The sequence below is a fragment of the Numida meleagris genome, chromosome 1 (genome assembly GCF_002078875.1).
Source record: "Numida meleagris isolate 19003 breed g44 Domestic line chromosome 1, NumMel1.0, whole genome shotgun sequence".
NCBI classification, from domain to species: Eukaryota; Metazoa; Chordata; class Aves; order Galliformes; family Numididae; genus Numida; species Numida meleagris.
The window spans coordinates 31301856-31322745 of NC_034409.1; the positions used below are offsets into that span (position 1 = coordinate 31301856).

At 41.0% G+C, this 20890-nt stretch overlaps 1 protein-coding gene across 3 annotated transcripts; it reads right to left on the reverse strand.

Annotated features, from left to right (window-relative positions):
* SLC38A2 (solute carrier family 38 member 2) lies at positions 5098 to 20514 on the reverse strand. Of its 3 annotated transcripts, XM_021385011.1 has the most exons (16): positions 20221 to 20513; positions 19503 to 19666; positions 19284 to 19365; positions 19046 to 19161; positions 16289 to 16362; positions 16096 to 16188; positions 15820 to 15901; positions 12683 to 12765; positions 11690 to 11748; positions 11426 to 11575; positions 10583 to 10662; positions 10383 to 10483; positions 9897 to 10021; positions 9302 to 9446; positions 9090 to 9187; positions 5098 to 8395 (listed from the first exon to the last, which is right to left on the reverse strand). In XM_021385011.1, exons 2-16 carry the CDS (start codon positions 19619 to 19621, stop codon positions 8297 to 8299), a joined length of 1506 nt encoding a protein of 501 aa, XP_021240686.1. In that variant the 5' UTR covers positions 19622 to 19666; positions 20221 to 20513; the 3' UTR covers positions 5098 to 8296. The 3 variants fall into 3 exon arrangements, with proteins under 3 accessions (XP_021240686.1, XP_021240684.1, XP_021240687.1); XM_021385009.1 differs by having other exon boundaries at positions 9090 to 9446; positions 20221 to 20514; XM_021385012.1 differs by lacking the exons at positions 19046 to 19161; positions 19284 to 19365; positions 19503 to 19666; positions 20221 to 20513 and adding an exon at positions 17014 to 17280.

Below are 20890 nucleotides of genomic sequence, written 5' to 3' on the forward strand. Positions count from 1 at the left end.
TGCCAAGTGCCAGGCACAATGCTGTAAGGCACACACAGGCGTTCTGGCCTTGAAATGGAAAATATCGTAGGAATAGTGTTGGCCATGATCCAGACAGTTTGTAATAGGATTAGGAATAGGCAGTAGTCCTGGGAGTCAGGGTAACTCTTCGTGTGCCACAGGGCTGTTCGCCTTCCCAAGTACCTGGGTTGCTGGCTCATTCCAGTGCAGAACTTGAGTGCTGTTTTCTTATTCTTTTGGATTTTGAACTAATTCCGTAGATGACTACTTGAGTACGGAAATGAGTTATCTTAGCCTCAAGTTCTGGCAGCTCAGAACACGACGCTGCTTCCTGCACTGTCCTCACCAGCACCATCGTCATGCTTGGTGTACAAATATTTATGTTCCCGTAAGAAGGCAACCCTTGGACTGCAATGACTGTGCGTTCTGTCCTGGAGATCATTTTAATGAGCCCAGGCCTAGCAAGGTTGATCCAAAGAGGAGTGAGTGCCTTCGCCATCTTCTGGAGGGAATTTGCAGCTCTGCTTGTGTTATCGCCTCAACTAATCGTTGTTAGCTGTTCATTCTGCTTTAAAAAGTGTGAGCTGGGGTAGGTGTATGTCAGCTGGTAGCAACATCACATGAGCACTGCTCTTAAGACCAAAACATCTCCAGAGCAAAAGATTTATCGATTTTTGTCTCCTTTAGATAAGTGAACAACAGCGTAACAACTCGAATAAATGATGACAAATCCAAACAGCGCTCCATTTCTGTGTTGCCGTATTCTTAAAAACAATTAACACGTGGCATTGAAATATTTCTTCTCCTTGTTATTTTTTTCTTTTCAACAGACAAAAGTTCTTCCTTGAAACAAGGCTACAGCTCGGATCTTTTTTTTTTCTCCCCAAAACAAAGACACTTCCTGAGTGATTCAGAGCAAATTCCTCCCTTCAGATGAGAACACCTCATCAATCTCTGGGCCAGAAGAAAGTACTTCCCCCCTTTTCCTTCCTGGAAAATTGTATCAGAACTACCATTTTCTGTTGATTCATTTTAAGGAAGTTACTAGCTCACTGCTGGAAGCTTGTTTGTGACTTCGCAGTTTTTCACATGGTCCTGGTATTTCAGAGAATTTTATCTGACTGTGCGCAGTCTTGGCGTGCTTTGGCGCTGAGTGGGTCCCTCGAGGCTGAGGGCCAGGCTGGGCATTTCCCTGCAGAATGAGTCCCTTCACCTCTAGAGTCTGAAGTGTCAAAACTCACCACTTCAAAACTTTCCAGAACAACAGAGAATGTTTATTTTCTGGAGAGCGATGGGCACATGTGTGCATGCACAGATGTGAGGCTTCCTTCGGAAGGAGGAGGAACCACACACACGTGGTGATCTGGACCTCCGTGCCACTCAGACAAACTGATTTCACCAATCACGTAAGTGCTGGTAATGGCTCAGGCAGCAGGAAAGGGCTCTGGCTTATACCAATTTATTTTATTGCTGGTGTTAACGTGCTGGTGGGATAGAAGACAGTCCTGTGGGCAATAAGTAACAAGAATTAAGTAACGACTCAGGATTCCCTTGGAGGCTGTTGGCACATACAATTGTCTTCTCCCTTATTTCACATGATTTCAAAATAATTAATTTTAAATTAGTAGGAAAACCTATTAATGAAGCTGCTCTTCAGGCTGGACTGACTGAGATTTAGTACTTCCCAATTCTGTCCTATGCATCTTGTACAGGATCACTTCCACAAAACCCCTCCTCCCCTCAAGAGAAAGCAGGCACTGCAATATTTATCACTACTTCTTTTTTATCACTGAATCATTAAAATTCCCCCCCACGTCCTGTATAATTTTATAAAATCCCATTGTAAAACTGTATGAGAATGTTTGCTAGGCTGGGTGAAAAGGGCATCTCATTTGTCTTTGGAATGAGATCTCGTTTGCAGCCTCTGTGATCTTTGTATGTGAAACTTGACAAAGCGAATGAAAAATAAAATCATTTATTTGTGGAAAAAGTTCTAAGATGTCTGCAAAAGTTTGCAAGAGTCTGAAAAGTGAATTGTTTTGGATGTCGGTGGTGGAGAAGTGAAAGCTACAATGTATTAGCCTGAAGAAGAGATAAAGAAATGAAACCAGGAAAGACCTTGCAGAATAATGCTTGTTGTTTTATCTCTGTGCTATTAGACTATGTAATAACTGACTGTCCACAGAGAGGGACAGCAGCCGTGTCGTCAGTGCTGGTGGCACAGAAGGGAACAGCCTGAGATATACAGACAACTCTGCTCCATTGGAGAATAGCAGAACAGAGAGAAAAAATCATCCATGAAAGCAGTTTAGATTCCATGTGTTTGATTTTTCTCTGTATTTACAAAACTAAGAAAGCAATCAAACTAGTTACTCAAAAATACTGTTATGCCTTTTGCTAAACTGGACAGTTTTCAGAAGGGTTTTGTGCTACTTGGAAGTTTCTGGATGACAGAGATGGGATGTGGTTCTTTCCCACACTTGGCCATACACAAGTGAGAAGGAAAGTACTTCAGATGTTTAATTCTGGTCAAGTCGCTGCTGGAAAATGCCGAAGAGAAGACTGCTGCTGCTTGCCAAACTCAGGGGGGGCTGGAGAGGATGAATGGAGATCCTAGCAGTTAGCCACACTCAGACAGAATAACCGTCATAGGGCTTCTCCACTGGGACTCACAGATAAGCAGTATGTTGATCCAAGATATGGATTGTTTAAACGGGTTGAGAAATTTAACCACAAGATGGAAACTGGCTCTGTTAAGTGCAGGAGTACTGAAATGCTGTGTTTGGCCTCCCATAATGGCTGGAAATCTGAGGCAGCAAAGAATAACATTTGTTTTACATTAAAGGACAGACTGGGTTTTGAAGCACAGCTCACAGCCCTCTGTCGCCCAGCTGGTGGCACGGGCGGTGCTCCCTGTGCTCTGCCAGAAGGGCTGATGGCAGGGTTTGGGCTGGCTCCTGGGAAAGGAGAGGCTGCTGCATTTCTGCCCTGTCCTGACTCTGGGGTGGCAGTTGGCTGTTTAAGGTCTGATGGAGCCAGGTGTATGCAGTAGGGCAGACCTGAGGTGAAAGCTCTCACAGAAGGGTCAGAGTGAGCTCAGACTGCAAAATGTGCAGTGGGGGGAAATCCGGACCTTTCTGGGACAGAGTTTAAGTTTGGGAATCAATACTGGCTCATCCAGTTTGCTCCAAGAGGGACCCGTGGGCCTTGCTTTCTCATCTGATCTCTCACTGTCTTTCCAGGTGTGTCCAAGTAGATAGGAGGAGACCTTGTGCCCTCTCTCCCCTGTGCGCAGACACTGGCATGTGATCACCATCATTCTTCTCAGTTGCATTCCCTCCCAAGAACGTTTTTCCTGCCTGTCACTGCTCTGTCCCATGCCTGGCTCCTCAGAGCAGGCTGGAGCGGGGCCCTGAGGTGACGTGGTGAGACCAGGCCCCGTGCCTGCCACTGGGACTGCTGGGGCTGCAGCATGCAGCCGTGCTGCCAGCAGCGCACCAAACAAGGTGATTCTATGAGACATGCAGGAGCAGTACTGCCCGCTCCCCAGATGGTATTCATCTTCATGTGAAGCAGAATCCTGTCTGACTGCAATCGCCCTGGCCCTGTGACTCCTGAGCATTTGGGGATACCCACAGCACCTCGCTTGCTGCTGTCTGAGTGGTTTTCAGAGGGTGCAAAAGAAACATAAGGATCACCAAGAGGATTGATACCTACCCTACACTTTCATTCCACGACCTGTAATGAATGTTTATGTTATTGTTAGCACCTGCCCAACATGCAATACCTATCAGTTTATGTTGTGCAAGTGGAAAGCCTTACTTTTTTTTTTAATATATATAAGAAATAACTAAAATAAAAATACCTCTTTTTATTTAAGTAACATATTCAAGCATAGTTATTGATGGCACCTCGTACAGCGATTATCTGACATTTCTCTTCCTGGAACATATTTCTGTTCTTTTAAACTTTACCTAGCTTCAGCTATTCATCCTGGCATTTCCAGTATGAAAACAGACATTTCAAGACACGACTGCTGTTTGCAAGTGGCTAGCTTGATACTTAGGGTTCTTGTTTCAAGAATGATGATCACTGAAAACCTGTATCTTACATGCCTTAGGGTTATGCTTTGGACACTTATAAATAAATACTGAAATACAAAATAAGAGCATGCAGGACATTCAATTGTGTGCTCAGGTGCATGGCTGCTTCACAGTGCTGTCCCCACACGTGCAGCCTGGTAACACCTTCTCACAGGCCTGAAACACTGAGGAAACAAATAACCACTTATGTTTTTACAAATCTGACTTTAAAACGAGAACTGGAAAGAAATGAGGATGTTCATCACTCATCAGAATGGGCTTTGGTCATTGAGAAATACGTAAATGCTGTGAACACACACTAGACATGATCAAAAAAATAGAAGAGTAGTTACTTGGTGGGGGTTCCAGCAAAAAACTCTACGTGACCAAGTAATTTAAGCAAAATTACTTGAGGTATTTCCTGATTTCAGGGTGCTTAACTATACATCTTTAATTGTCCTTTCAAATAGTGTTTTGCTGTAAACACAGCACACCTTCTTACACCTTTGGCATCCTCTTTCAAACCTAATTCTACTGGGGAAATAAGGAAATTCATACAAACTGATGAAATTTCCAGGCAACTAAGAGCACTCACACTTCTGTTTTGGCCCTTGGATATAATTCAATATAAACAGAAGCCCCGGTTTTGGAAATTTTTAGAGAATCATAGTAACTATCCTGGAGATTTATCTGCAGGAAAATAGCATAAGATTTTGGCCACTCATTTATTACACTTAAATGAGACATGATGGACTGTCTGCAGCTATTGTTGCCCATAATGCAACAAGTGACATAGAGGTTCCTTGCTGAATGGAATCCCTTTCTCTTTGATGTTCAGACTTGTTCTGGATACTTCAGGAATGTCACAGACATCAGTGTATGCAATTCCAACCCCTTCCCTCCCATCTGGAAAGCACTTATCAATCCATTAAATTGTGCATGAAATTTAAGATGCAGTTATCTGCTTTATAGAAAATCCCTCAAACGTCTCCCCCCAAGACCATGACAACATTGCTTCGCATTATCTGTTTATTTAAGTTCAGTTAAAACAAACATACAATGTTTCATTGAAACTGTGTTGCACTCTGCCAACAGCTGAAGCTCATCTGCTGGCCTCTAACAATACAGTGGCTACTTACATATGTACAGGGATGTACTGCAGGATGCCTGAAGCTGACGGCCTAACACATCTGTTAGATCCTAAGACATGTTAAGCTGCTGCATTCAGGAAATCGTAACATCCGTGGTAAATTTCAGAAGCAAAACATACACCAACCTGAACTATGCTTTTTATGGACCCAAGTGACATTTGTGTTTATTGCAACATATACATTTGTAATAAATACAATCTTAGCGTTTTCTTACACCCTTTGGTGTTACACATCCATTTTGGTACGCACTGCATTTTGCTGTAAAAGGACCTTTTCTTTGACAGTTGTTATACAGATGTACAACAGGAACAACTCATTGAAATGATGTAATTTTCAGTAATGAGAGAGGAATATATATACATAAGTCCCAAATCCCAAACCTACACTATATACATTATACTTACAGTATATACACACATACAATTTTATGTACATATAATATCATAAATATTGAAAAATAGGTTTAGGCTTAATGGATTAATGTTTTATAAATAACACATTACACTTATGACTGAAATATCATGGAAGACAGTAATGTCTAACTGAGGTGACAGAACAGTGGTTTAATACTGAAGCTGCTCTTTCAGGTCACGTGTTACGTAGGCAACTTTAGACAGACAGGTTTCCAAAAAAAACCAAAAACAAACCAACCAAAAGCATACATTTGAAACCAACCCAGCCAAGTGGAACTCAACTGTAGCAGGTGGAGAGCCAGCCATCAAGTAATACAACGCATAACACAAAATCCAGAAACTGCTACATTGAAAGAATTAGGTGACACATATGATACAGCATTATGAGGTGTTGTCACAAAAATCTTTCTCCTCTCCAGCTGCGGAGAGTGTAGTAACCTCCCATTTTTTTTCTCTCCTATGGTTCTGAGAGAAAGATTATTTTTTTTCAAAAGCTGGCAAGGGAAGTGCTTCATCCCTTATGTGCTACAAATTGCTCAAAGGTAGACATTTTAATCCTCTTCAGTTGTTCTATGCTTGTGTAGAGGAAGAAGAAAAGCTGCCAAAGTAGAGAGGCATGCGCTCAGCACTCCTGTTATATCAGGTATCATGGGACAGTTACCATGGATGTAAAGTACCTGAGGCAGAGAAGTACCTAAGGAGCTTCAGTCAGTGCTGACTTCAGGATCGTTAATCGCCAGCTGAGTACCACCAAACGAATGATACAAACAACACAAAAGAAATCTAACTTCTCATTACAGTTGACATTACAGACGTAGCAACCAGCACTTATGGTCATGCAGAAGTATCAGTACAAAATACCTGCAATTTTTTTTCCATGGATTTTGAATGGCTGGGCAGAGCTTGACGTTATCTGCCAAATAACGACTATAATATAGATTTATTCCTGACTGATTCTACAAGAGCAAAAAAAGTCTCAGGCACTGTTTAATCAGTAGATTACAGGCCCCTACTTGTTCCCTCTGAGAAATGCTGAGCGGAACACCGTAAATCAGACTTTAAAAACATTACGTTAGATGAAGACAGCTGACCACATTGCCATGATTATTTCATTAATAATCTCTATCTAGGCTTTTGTACCTAATATTGTGTTTGAGAACCTCTTGTAAGCCAAGTACGCTGTTACGTAAGTGTTATTTCTCTTCAACCTGGGATAAGAATGAAAGAGTAAACATGCACTAGAAACAAAACAGCTATCACAACCATACAGCATCCGTTTCATCAGCTAGCTAGCTAGGGTTCATAAAAAACTTACCTATTTCTGAAGCAAACAAGTATGAGATGACTATCCAGTCTATGAGGTTATCTTTAATACTACGATACGCTATAAATTGGAAGAGGAATCCCAGCTGTGTGTGTGAAGAGAGTTTGTACCAAGCATGAAACGTCGGCGCAGTTATTTCGTGGGTTTGACTCAGAAACAGAATAGTCAAGTAATTAAAAATCCAATAATGGATGAGTACTTTGAGAAATACTGTACAGTTTTTGAATATTATACAACTAGTACACTACATTAGGACCTTTTTCTTTTCCTACTGAGTGTTTCAAGACCAGACAGAAAAAAAAAAACAACAAACATTTCTACAACTGACAGTGGACCTTATTAATAAACAGAACTCCAGGAAGGAGTCTTATATTAATGGCACGATATGCTTCAGTGCCATTAAGTTTTTATCTACAACAGAAAAAAAAAATCCCAAACAAAAAAAGCAAAAAACCCCAAACCCTGTTTTACCCAATCGCACTATTGAGTACTTCAAGAACAGAAATGTCAACATCATCTCTTTATGAGTTCCACGTGAACTACATTTCTCAAGTGTACCCATTCTAAGGGGTTGATCCTTTTTAAAGCTTGACAGTTTGGGTTTCCACGCCATTTTTTTTTGAAACAAAGGTAACTGTAGTTAAAATTTCAGTATAGTGAAAATGAATTTCATGGGAAGCATTTAAAATTAGAGGTTTTTACTTGAATTGGTTTATCTTCTGTTTTGGTCATAAGAAGTATTTTTAACATAAAATTTCTTCTAATTATGCCTCTAAAGAGAGGCAAGCTAGATTTAATTCAGGACACTTGATTACTTATTTTTATGTGCATGTTTCTTTTTAGAAAAACGTTTCTTAAAGTCAAAATAGTGCTTTTGAGGTCCATAAGAATTTTTGGTACAAAAAATAATAGTGTTTCTCTCTCTCTCTCTCATTGGTTATTTAAACACTTTGCTGTAAATTAAGAGTTATTTCTCACATCAAATGGTTCCATTAGGCACATTCAAGTAAAATAACAAAATATCCAAGTAACAATGATGAAAGCCAAACATGGCTTGATAAAAGTCTACAGAGAGTTCTGTCCATTCTCTGGAATGGAATAAAGTTGTCACTTCCTTCAGCCAGACACTCACGTGGTTTGATGTCAATATCCATTTCCATCATGCAGAATAGTTCCTTAAAGCCAGAGTTCAGGTATTCTACAATCAGAAGAACCATCAACAAAGAATCTGCATTTTAAAGGAAGGAAGCTGAATAGCTCATTTTCGTTCTCAGTAGGTATCTGAGTCAACACTGGCATTTGAAGTGGAGTATTACACCAGGACAGTTAATGGCCATCAGAAACATCAGTATGGATCCAGTCTAGAATAATCAGTGTCATACACCCAGTCATCACAAGTATACCACTTAGAAAGAATAATGCAGCCTGAAAAGAGAGAATATAAAGAAGTGTATCAGTTTTTGCTACTGGATCTAGGAAGTCATGCCCACATATGGCACAAATGCCACTGCTCATGGAGGAAGCAGTAACTAGTAAAAGAGACAAAATATCACAGTAAGCAGTAAGAAGTTGGACATTTTTCTTGTAATTGAAGTCTTTTTTCAAATAAAACACTTTCTTTTTTTCCCCCCAGTGCAGCAGACCTCGTCCTCAACTGAGGAAAGTTAACGTAGCTCTGCTGATAGCAGGCTGCGCCACTCCACACTGCCTTGGTTCTGCATCAGTAAAGTCTACAATCAGTGAGAGCGCGCAGATCAGTCAGGATGACCGAAACGACAGGAGAAGGTAAGCTCCTGAAAGAAAATTTAAGGGAGAACTGCAAGCTTTTTTGTATAGTCCCTGTCAATAATCTTTTGAGAGCAGAACAATCTAAATGTAGTACTGTTGTTGAGGTGGGGAGAAAAAAAGCCACTAAAGTGAACTGAGCCTTGTGATGGCACAGTCCTCAGTTTTGAGTACTTATGTAATTTCCACACATTAATTAAAATAATGTTAGATGACACTTCACTGACTACCCTCACTAGGATTTCAAAATTCTTAAGTTATGAAGAAGGAAACTAAATTTTTTTGCTCTGCATTAGTAAGCAAGTGTAATCTTTATGTATTTGTCTATACATACCCCAATCTTTTGCACTGACTTCATTGGTTCCTTCTTGACTAATTTGATATAGAAGGCAGAAGGAAGAATAAAGATCAGCATGGCTGCTGCAGATGCACCTGTTAACAAAGCACAGAAAAAAATTTTGTGAACAGGTAAATATAATTCAATTAGACCATAACTGCATTTTCCAAGATTTAAAGGAGTACCTGAACTGACGTGAAAATGCTTACCAATGAATCCAAAGATGTCTCGGATAGTAGGGACAAAGATAACAAGCACGTTGGTAAATGCCAGAAGAACAACTGTAATAGAACAGTGACGCCACCAACTGAACTCTTTCCCTGCCCACAGTAGTTGGGTAACGGAACTGCGGATCTTTCAAGGAGAAAAAAAAAAGAAAAGACAGGTTAGTTTTCATTGCTGAAGTCAGCAACAGTCATCTGACACTCTTTTTGAAGGTGTCTTAACATTTTCTTGAAAACTTCAGTTTTTAATTAAAGTTGAAAGAGCTGAAAGGAAAATATTTTTTTTCTTGACAATTTTTTTTTCCTGCCAGGTAGCTCTACATCTCTGTTTGTTTCTGGTTTTAATTATTTAGATTTCAAAAGCAAAGACAATCAGAGGGGGGATAAGAAGCTATGAGAAGTATCTCTTCTTTAACAAAAATAAATTCCAGTTTTCTTAGTAAAATCTAAGAACGCCACTCAACAATGCAACTCAAAAACTCTATAAATCAAAAAATGGAAGTTGCCACATCAGCAAATGACTACAGCAGGACAGGAGATGAAAAATAATTGTACTAGGATTAAAAAAAAAATTACTTACTGGGAAAATAACCACAGGTACAGTAAGGGTTACAGCCATAAGTACAGCAAGACGCACAATTAGAAGAAGAACGTCAGCACCCAGAAAAGCAGAGTAGGTATGAAGCAGTTCTGATTCAACTCTCCCTATAAAGAAAATAATATTTTCGTTAGATGTAATTGGCACACTTCTCAAGACAACTGTGTCTGTTCAAAATGCTAAGTTACAGTCTGAGCAGTATGAATCAAAAGCCTCACAGTTCCTGAAAGCACATCGCTATTTTACTCAGGGATAACTTGGAGGCACTGAATCTGTTTTAATCCAATACCTTAGGCCTCCGTCCACTACTGGTCTACTTTTGGATATGCACTTTTAAGAATATAAAAAACCCAAAACTTTAGCTTCTAGACACACACTGTATGTGCTTGTTTGCTCCACCTTAAAAGTACTACTGCAGTTTTGCAGAACATAATTCATTTAAAAGAAAGCAGAGGTGGTAATACTCACCATAAAATGTTAAGTATCCGAAGAGAGCAGCCAATAAATACATCAGGAACATGGCAAAAAAAGATACATAGGACACATTCATCATTCTTTTACGGCTTCGGCTGTAAGAAAATTAAATATTGTTAGCAATGAGAAAACACTCTTTTATACTGCTTTCTTTGTGCAGTGACATTACGGGAAGTTTTCCAGCAAGCACTTACCTTTTCAGTTCTTCATAGATAGGAAGAATTGCAGGATGACAGACAAAAGAAAATGTTAGGATTGGGACAGCGTAGACAGTCTGGAAAACAGAAATGTTTTTTTAAGCATCTCAACAGACATTAGAAATTGAGCTTTAAAAAAATTCATCAGTAAATTTCCAGTTTGGAATTATGTATTTCTTTCCGTTTTTCATAAAGACCAATCATCCTTCGTAACTGGAACTTTGGCAAAAGTAAAACTATTTTATGTTTCTGTTTTCTAGAATTTAGACTGAGGTACTAAACACTCTCAAGTCTCACTGAAGTCCACGCTGAACTGAATGTGTTTTTATTCAGAATGTCTGCAACTCACAGGGTTGAGCCACGATAGCCTGATCTTGGTTATTATGCACATTTCCTTCCCATGTCTGAAGATTCACCATTGTAATCAAGCTAATTCTTGAGAGTCAAGACTGTGATGGAGACCTTAAAGTCTATTTCAAATCAGGGCATACATTTCCCAGCAACGTGCTTTAACTATTTATTTAAACTTCTTTACAATCTGCTTTTTAAAATGCTTTACTAAACTAACAATGGAACTCGAGGAAGCTTGAGAAATGCTCTAATGAAGAATGAGACCTGAGCATACCACATTCTTCTCAGACACCTCAAGCTTCTTTAATTTCTATGCATGGGAACACTTAATCTACAAATGGTAAACTGTGCCCAGCTCTTCTTCTCAGAAGAGAAATGCTTTGCACATATCATGTTTGCACAGGCTAAGAAAAAAGGACCTGATCTAGAACTTATTTATGTCGTCTCTTTTAGCTATTTTTAAACACAGAATCTGATTCTGTCAGTTACCTGTGAATTGAAGATGAAATATTTTGGCTTGCACGCATCATCAATTGTTATATTTTCATCTGCGAAAGGTGCCAGTGTTGCATTTATTAACGTTGCGTTTATGATGTCACTGTCCATAGGACAAGGAATCTGAAACATCTTCCAAATTACCTGGAAACAAATTAATGTATTTATGATACTTTGATTAATGCAGTACGTGAAACTTTTCAGAAACTGTTTAATTTCGCTTCAAAATGTAGCTGAAGTCTACAAAATTATACTTACAACAATCAGAAAGAAGACCATGCAAAGTAAGGAAAAGCCGCTGGTATAGCCCAAATATCCTGTATTCAAAAAAGATTAAAAAACAGAATCTAAGATACAGCATTCATGTCATAATATCATTAAGAAAGAATATTTTGACAGTGATCTCTCTGGATTGCCATTTTTCTTTACACTGAACAAAACAAGTTAATCACCTATGAACTTCCTGATCTCAACCCAGATCTGAAAGTTCTCAAAGATATGCTAGAAAAATGCAGCATTGAGTCTGCACTAATAAACCTCTTAACTTTAAAAACTCTGTATTTTTTAGATTATATACTAAGAATGACTATAGGAATCATTCTAAAGGAATACACTCCATGACAAATCAGCCTTCCCTTTTGTTTTTATTGAATCATTTAATTTGTAGGAAGGAATGACTTTAGGAAGTAATTCACATTAAGACTTCCAGTTATTAAGGTTCCACTACAGAATTCCTTAAACAAAAAGCACGTTATCTAAGTTACTCAGATATATTACTGGATTACAGACATTTCATGTAGGGCATCTAATACAAATATTTTGCTGCTGCTTGGGAACTGAAATGAAAAAGGTGACTTCTATTTATACTGGAAATACCCAATTTAAATGCCCAGGAGTACACTGTTTTCTTTGGAGACTGCTACAGGACAGCCAGTAACATTGTACTTCACAGCTGACCAGAATAGGTCAAACCTTGCAAGTGCACCACAAACAGAAAGTACTGCTAATCCTTGCTCTAAAGCTTTCCTATCTATAGTCCACAAACACATCCCTAGCCTTAAGGCGGCACCCCTGCCAATCCGGCCCTTTTTTAAGTAGGCTGAGAGCAATGACTTAAACACTGATGGGTAGTACCAGAGCTTGGAGACAGACGTCAGTTTATATAGGACTCCAAAACTCAAACATCCGATCAACCCATTTCCTCACAGTATTTTCAGTGCATTTTTAAACTGATTGTACTTCACTGCTTACCTAAATTTTTCAGTAAAGACAGTGGAAGAATGAGGATGACAGACACCATCAGCACTAAATAGTCGCCATTAAGATACCATTCTCTGTAGGAAAAAGACAGCATTAGTAAGCAATCAAAATACTCCAAACGTTACAAGATTTGCAGTTTAGTCTTCATTCTTGTTTTTTCCTACAACATCTGGCTATTTATAAAAATGCAGTATCCAGCATCACAAAGGATTAGCGCTCGATTTACTATATGGACCTAAAAGCCCGACAGACCTTCCTGTCTCACCCCAAACCTATATTGTGCCTTTCCTTTAGTGTCCTTTTCCAAAATTAATATACATCTGGATGTCAGAAGACAGAAAAATAAGTGATAAGGGGAAAAAAAAAAAATCAGCTGGGATAAACCATGAAAAATAGTAATTTGCTTCAATGTTGATTCCTGACTCTCCAGATGTATTAGAATATAGCAGGGCCCCAGTAGGGTGATTATCCACTTTAATGGCAATAAAGTTCTGTTGGGTGCCCTGCGGGAGTTAAAGAAAAACAGATGAGGGCTGGAATTAAGGCAGTAGCTCAAGCCCACTGGCTGGAAAATACTGGAGGAACAGTGGGATTCTACTGGAGGTGTGATTAGCCCCTCCTAGTAGGAAACACTGCTAAGAAACTCAGTAGACATTTTCCCTTCATGTAATTTTTTCCATTTATTCTGTCAAAGGCAGCAGCTATTTCATGATGAAACATTTTAGTGTCTTAGAAGGTGATCATCTCCTTTAGAAATATGGGAAAAGAAAACTAGGTCTGTGTAAATGTAACGTAATTTCACTGAGCTAACAGGACAACTGATCTAAAATGGTTTTACCACAGCAGAGTAACTGCTTTCTTCACGTGATAGTACAGGAATATCCTACATTCTTCAAGTAATTCCAGTAACGCTAAGCGCTTATTCCGAAACATTAATACTTGAAATACTGTTAGCTAATATATACAGGATGTATTTCAAAATGAGTTGTATGTTATTTAGATAAACAATGAAAACTGAATTACTCAATTGGAAATTCGTGCATTCAAACATAATTTCTGAATTATAAGCCTATATGCTAGTTGAAATACAGAATATCTTTAACAGACTTGCTCTGGATTTATGTAGCAAGCGCAGAAACAATTTGGTTCTTTTTACCCAGTTTTATCTGGGATAACTAAACATAGACATCTATTCTAGGAAGTTCAGGTGTGTAGGACATTAACTTGGTGTGTTCTTTATTTTCTTCTTTAATGCAATAGTCTTGTGGTGAATTGAAAACAAATCAGAGCAGATTTCTGGCATTTGGCAGTCATAAGAATGGGCACTTATTGTGCATGTATAATAAGGAGGCAATCGGGACTTTCAGATCAAAGACATAGAAGTTTTTCTGTTCTGAAGAATGGGACTGCTCAGCTTCAACACTCAGCTGAATATTAAAAAGCAATGCAGAATAAAATGTAAAAATTGAGCTAGTATTTGTAATATCGTCTCAGAATTTCAGAACATTTTCTTCCACAGTAAGCATTATTTTGGGACATTTGAACAGGTAAGTGCTTACATTTTATGCACCAGGCTGCCAGAGTGGAATCCATGCCAATGGTAGCCACCCAGACTCCCCTAAGCAATGCATGGAGAGAGTCAGTTAAACGGGGTCCACAATTGCTAGAGCACTGAGAAAAGACTTACTTTAAATCAGTGAACAGCCAAAAAGAGAACACTGAAGATAGAATTCAAAAGTTGAAATTTATTTCAGTCAGACGCTGCTGACACAGTTGCACAGCAGCAGCCGTATCCAGTGCAATTCACAGCCTTGACCCTTCCCCCCGCACTTCAACTGATTTTGAATGCCTTTCTGAAGATAGGACAATTAAAAATACTTGTCTTTAAGCCCCCTTGTAAATATCACCAGCTCCAGGGGCTTGGAAAATAAGACTTGAAGAATTCAGCCAAATGAGGGAAATGAACTGCCCCAGGAAAGAACTTGTAAGAACTACACTAGCAATAAAATGAGGTAGGTGGCATTCTTTATCTGAGTACATTAAATAATAATAATAAAAAAATTACTATTAGCCTCATGACAATATCTATCAGCAAGCTGTATGAACTGTATGAACACCAAATGGCTTGAACCCCTTGGGGAACACAGGCAGAAAAATGCCTACCTTCTGAACTCAGGCTTAGGTGTAAGTTGGAGTCTTGAGCTGCTCAGCCCTCTCAAGACTGGGACACTTCAGGACAAGGCACAGAAGTACAACTCTGAAGAGTGAGATTTATAGCACTTAACTCTATCCATCTGAAGTCAGGTATCTTGTTTTAGATAGCTGTTTTTACATACCCTTTCAATACAGTGATATGATAAATCGCTCATTGGAGATGCCCAAAACAAGTGTCTAAGTCAGATACCCTGAACTGACCACTTCAGAGGATTGTCTGTCTTTACAGATTAGATATATACAGACCAGAATAACAATAAGCTTAACATCTAACTTTCAGACTGGTATATGCAGGTAAAATGAACTCTACCCAAGGCACCCCATCCCCTTTAAAAGCGGAGTAGAAAAGCCACAATGGAGTTTAGGTGTCTCCGAGACTAAATGGCAGTAAGTTGATGATTTTTATTTGGGCACAGAAACTCTTTTAGTTCAGCTTTTAAACCCCATGCCTTTTTTGAGAACTGCTCCTTAGGAAATTCATTACATCACCTTACTCTTATAGTCAATCACTTCCCACAATATTAACATGAGAAAACCAAAACAATCAATCCAAACTAGTTAAGAGTGTAATTGGAAAAAACAAACAAAAAAACCCCAACATAACCACATTTACCTTTCCTTATCAAGAGTATATTTACATACATACGTTATATGTACATATGTCAACACTTACCTTTCTTTAGAGAACAATTTTTTGTAATATGATACAACACCTGTATTTTTCTACCCTCTTCCCAGGACAGGCTGGATCTAAATGAAGTGGAATGCTTAAGGGAAGGACAAACTTACTGTATCTCTGTCTGAGTAAGAAGCTACCCTATGGTGTATCGAACGTGGTCTCCATATAAAAATATATGCAGTCTCCGTATTTGTTTCTCCTAATAGTTTCTCTGATGAGGAGTTCTAACACCTACCCTGTGTTCTCTTCGATGTTCATAAATGTCTTGATGACCAATGGTAACTCATATTTCACTATGAAGAGGTAGCTTGACATAGCTGTAGGTGAATAACATCATAGATCATTACAAATACAGAATATGTCACAAGATGCAAGAATCACATAACATGTTTCATAACCTCACTTGAACACAAGCAGTTAATGAACACATGTTGTGTGAAAAAAAAGTCTCCACAATAAGTAGGGAATAATTATTACGGACAACAAAGTCATTTTAAGGTCTTGTCCTCACCTCCAATGTTCTGCATTGTAATTGATCCAGAAGCAGCAAGCTTTCCAGGCATACCAAATGCCTTCATTCCCAGCTGTTCATATAATAAAGATCCTAAAAGAAAACCCATCAAAACAATCAATTGCAACAGTGTTATTTCACAAAAAATAGTACAAAACAAATACCATGCTTACAAAACAGTACTTGGCCATACCTCCTTCGTTGGCAGTCTTCAAAAGGAGGTGCACAGAATACAAAGAAAGTATTGAAACAACTAGCAGGAGTATCCTGGAGGGGGAAAAACATGTCTATTAAAATGCTGCAAAAATGACTTACCATAACCTTATTAAGTAAAAGCAAACCAAACAAAAACATCATACTGAAACACTATCTGGGAATAAACTGTAAATTCTAAGGCTAATTGAGTTTTCAAAACACTTTCAGCTAATATCTAGTTTGAAAAGATTTTGTACTAAAATGCATTTTAGAGGAACTCGTTTTAGAGGAATTCTAGTGGAAAATTAAGCAATGTTTTCAGTATAAGGTGGCAAAAGCACAGACAAGTATCAGGCCATTACAGATGGAAACACTTGATATTTTGTTACTTATTATATATTTATTACTTATATCAACAGGAATGTTTTTGTATCATTGTAAGAAACTGTATATCTCCTGTCCTCTTTCCCCTGTTCAACAGTCTCTTGAAAGTATCCTCAGCTACAACTATAGCCAAAGTGAAGATGATCTCTTAGTCATCAACAAATCAGCTTTTCAGCTTAAAACTTTTTTTTTTTTTAAATAAATGAAACTGTAAAAGCTTTTAAGGACTGAAAATTAAGGTATGTTCAGAGCTGTGCACTTGGTCTTCAAAAGGAAATATAAATTTATTGTAATAAAAAATTATTTACTCGAAAGTTAAATTTCATATGAATTGCTTACATGGGAATTGCTAGTGGCTTGTTTCTCTTCTCTGCAGCTTTTACAGGCAGCATATATTATGTCCAGAAACACAGTTTTGATACATCTAAAATTCAGGTCTCTGAATTGAACCACAGCAAATGCACTTCCTGGAGTGGGACGCTAGGGGGGACTTCTTCACAGCTAAAGACGACTGTGGAAAACTACAATATATTCAAAAAATTCTTGGCCTTCTTACACCGGCACAAGCATACTGCTTTCCAGTGCACTTAATAGACAGCACATCTGCTAAAAAAAACACAAAGCTCCATTTAGAGTTCTCAGTGTCATCTGTCTGTTTCCTTCTGCAGCGTTTTTGGTGTTAGTGAAATTAGTAAACACTAGAAAGAACTGGAGACAAGAACATCTGAAAAAAGATGCATCTGCCCAAGGAATGCAGGAGACTTTTGTTAGCGTGCCAATTCAACACCAACACGCAGACAAAAAAATAAACCTCTATTTCTGAGAGGTACAGATTTAATTTAGGCATAGGCTAGAAACAGTACAGCGAGATGCGTAAAGGTTACATTTAATTACACTTAATTAAAACAATACAGGTTCTGGATTCTTTAGCCCCAACCTTGAATAGCTGTTTAGAGGAGCGTTGACAACATCAGTCAACAAACTCATCTAGAAGCTAACTCCGTTTCTGGCTTCAGGACTGTATCATTAGTTTACTTAGCACAGTGCTGACACCAGGGCATCCGCACAGTCTTCTAAGAATTTGCTGTCATAACCAACTACATCTGGATGTGAATCTGTAACCTAGTTGGTAAAAGATGTCTGTAATGCCCTCAGCATCATCAGTGAAGTTCTGCTTTCCTGCATCTAAACTATATCAGTTACACCAAGTTTAATAGGTTAGTTCATTTTTGAATCACTACTAATGGAAATAAATTTGAATGCACTAACTGGAAATGAAAGATAAGTAAACAACCTCAACTCTCAATTGCTGTATTGACGGCTTTGAGCACCTTCTCCAATTTCAGAAAAAAAAAAAACCCCAAACAACTGCCTACCATGTACAAATCTATTCAGATACCTAACCTTAAATTTCTTTGTCCCTTCACTTCTTTTCTACTTCCCCTCAGAGAAATTTTCTAACGTGCATTACGCTGTTTATCTTATGCCTGCTGCAAAAATTAAGAGCATGAAGCTCACGGGTCAATAGGCGAACTCTCTCTCTATGCTGAACACACAATAAATTCCCATTTGCACTCAGCCACCTAAATTATGTGTTGTGTGAACCAAACTGCCTTCAACGTATGGAAGACTGCCTTTCTTAATGCATTCAAAAGAGCTGTACGAAACTGTTTTCTCACGCAATCTGCAATGATGCTACTGCAGCCTTGCCTTATACGTGCAGGGTTCTGTCAGTACACACAGAGTATTAAAGAGAGGCTGGTCATTCCACATCCCTCCCGCACAGAGAGACAGCAATTTCATAGGTGTAGATTCAATCAGTTCCCTGAATTGAGTAAATGCACAGCAATGAAAAAGATTTCTCTGCTGATCTAAGTACACTACAGCCTTACAGGCAGAACTGTATCAGTAGAGGAAAAGCACCATTAGTACTGGGCCAGACATGCAAGAGTCAGAGAAAACAACCCTCTGCGTCCTACGTTTTTCTTCTAACTCACTACAGACAGATTCTGTGCTTTTTGGCTAACCATTACAAGAGGAATTTCTCTGTTAGTTTCCATTTGAATGACAGACTTCTCAAGGGAGGGCTATCAGTCACAAACAAGCTACAGAAAACATAGGGAACCTCACTGTAAACTGTTTTTGTGATTGGAGAATTTGCAATTTATTCATTTTTTTACAAGTCCTTCTGAATTTATAATGATCTTTTCATTGAAAGCAATCCATAAATAGTACAATACAATTCTGCACCCGCAGCAATGACAGGATATTTTGCAAAGGTGCAATTTTTACCTCAAATATCAATTCATTATTAATTCATAGCAGGAAGGGTTTTTTTTTTTTTTTTTTTGAGGAACCAAAGGATACTTACACAAAAAGAGCAATTCCAGTGTTAGCCATGGCATAGGAAAGTCCCAGGATGCCACTGCCCACAATAGCATTGCTCAGATTAAATACTGACATCCCAAAGGAAGTGGTACCCGGATGCTGAGGAAAGGGAGACAGGTAACGATTAATGGAAAGTTGTCACTACCTCAGAATTAAAACAAACATCTGTTTGCCAGTAAAGCCATTTTCCTGGATTGCAGATGTCACGACTGGGTACTTACATACTGAGTTTCGTATTTCTTCTTTCCGACATTGGAGTCAAGTAAGAAATTCTGATTTTCCGGATCCATATCTGCATAGTGGCTGTAAAAGACATTGCACCGTCAGTGTCCACCTCAGACAGACCCACGCTGCCACCTCCCCCCTTCGCATCTCCGCTCGGGAGGAAGATGACAACGCCGGCCCGGGGACCCCAAGGGAGAGCCGCCCGCGCCCCTCACCTCTTCATGGCTGCCGGCTTGGTGGGGTAGGGATAGTTGAAGTCGTTGCTGTTGGAGCTGTAGCTACTGCTATCCTCGTCGGGGGAGATGTTGAACTTGCCCATCTCGGCGTTGCTCATGGCGCAGGGGCCGCTCTTTTGTCCTTGGCGGCGGGGCGGCCGCGCCTGCGGAGGTGGGAGGCGACGTCAGTGCCGCAGCGGGCAAGGCGGCCGTCACGTGGCCGGCGCGCGCCCGCCCGCCGCCGAGTGGAAAAGTACCAGGAGCGGGCGGGGGGCGCGCGGGGCGCGGGCACACAAAGGTGGCGGCCGCGGGGCCGGAGAGCAGCCGGGACCCGGCCCGAGCCGCACAGCGCCGCGGGGACGGGCTCCGCCCCTCCGCCGAGGAGAACGGCGCTAAGGAGGCGCTCCCCGGAGGTTCTCCCCTCGGCGGCAGCGCGGGGACTGATGCAACACCGCGCGGCGATGTCACGGCGGCCGCAGCCCCGTGTTTACCTTCCGCACCCCCGTCCCCCCCCCCGCCCCCCGACGCCGCATTTTCCATAGGAAAACGCAGAGCGTGCATGGGACCGCTCCGCAGCGCACGGCCGCTTCTCCGTTCCAATTTCTATCTTTCCTGGGATGCGGCAGTGTCCCCACGCGCCCCAGCCGAGCATCCGCGCGCCGGGCTCCGCACACACCACGGCTCCGCGCTCCCGCTCCGCGCCCCGGCCGCCCCTCACCTCCTCCTCGGGCTGTGCGGCGGGTCTGTCCCGGAGTCTCGGCGAGACGGAGCGCTCCGCTCTGTACCGCGCTTCTCGCAAGGATTAAAAAATAAAAACTAAAAAAATCCTCAGCTACAGAGCGTCAGCGGAACGAGAGGCGAAGAGAACCCAAAATAAATAAAGGCGGGGTAGAGTCACTGGGAAAAGCCGTCGGCGCGGAGGGAACACAGGGGCAGCGTTCGCGTAGCGGAGAGGCGCGCGGTGCCGGCTGCGGCGTCGCTCCCGGTCTGACGGCCCCTCGGGGCGCCGCCGCTCTTCAGGCAGGAATGCACCGCGTCATCGCGAGGGGCGCGGCGCCCGCCCGCCCTCCCTCCCGCTGCCGCCGCCACCGCCACCGCCACCGCCCCCCGCGCTGCCCGACTGACCCCCTTCCGCCGCACGGGGTGCGGGCGGGGCGCGGCGCCGGGAGACCCGAGAGAGAGAGAGGAGGGGGCTCTGTACCCCGCCCCGCGCTTGGCCGGGGGGGAATTCGCGGCGGAGCCCGCCCGCTCGTCGCACCTCCATCCCCTCCGCGGTCACCCACGCGGTGTTGTGAACGGGGGCTGCGTGCACGTGCGTGGGCCCGGACCCGCGGCCGCCACCGGGCATCTCCTCGAGGGGACAAACGCGGGAATAGCGGCCGCCTCCT

Coding starts and splice junctions, on each gene's coding strand:
- SLC38A2 (XM_021385009.1), bottom strand. CDS start 19,621: ATGAGCAACGCCGAGATGGGCAAGTTCAACATCTCCCCCGACGAGGAT. Junction 19,366..19,502: donor AAGCCGGCAGCCATGAAGAG/GTGAGGGGCGCG, acceptor TGTCTTTTACAG/CCACTATGCAGATATGGATC. Junction 9,447..9,896: donor TACCTGTGGTTATTTTCCCA/GTAAGTAATTTT, acceptor TCTCCTTGAAAG/ATCCGCAGTTCCGTTACCCA.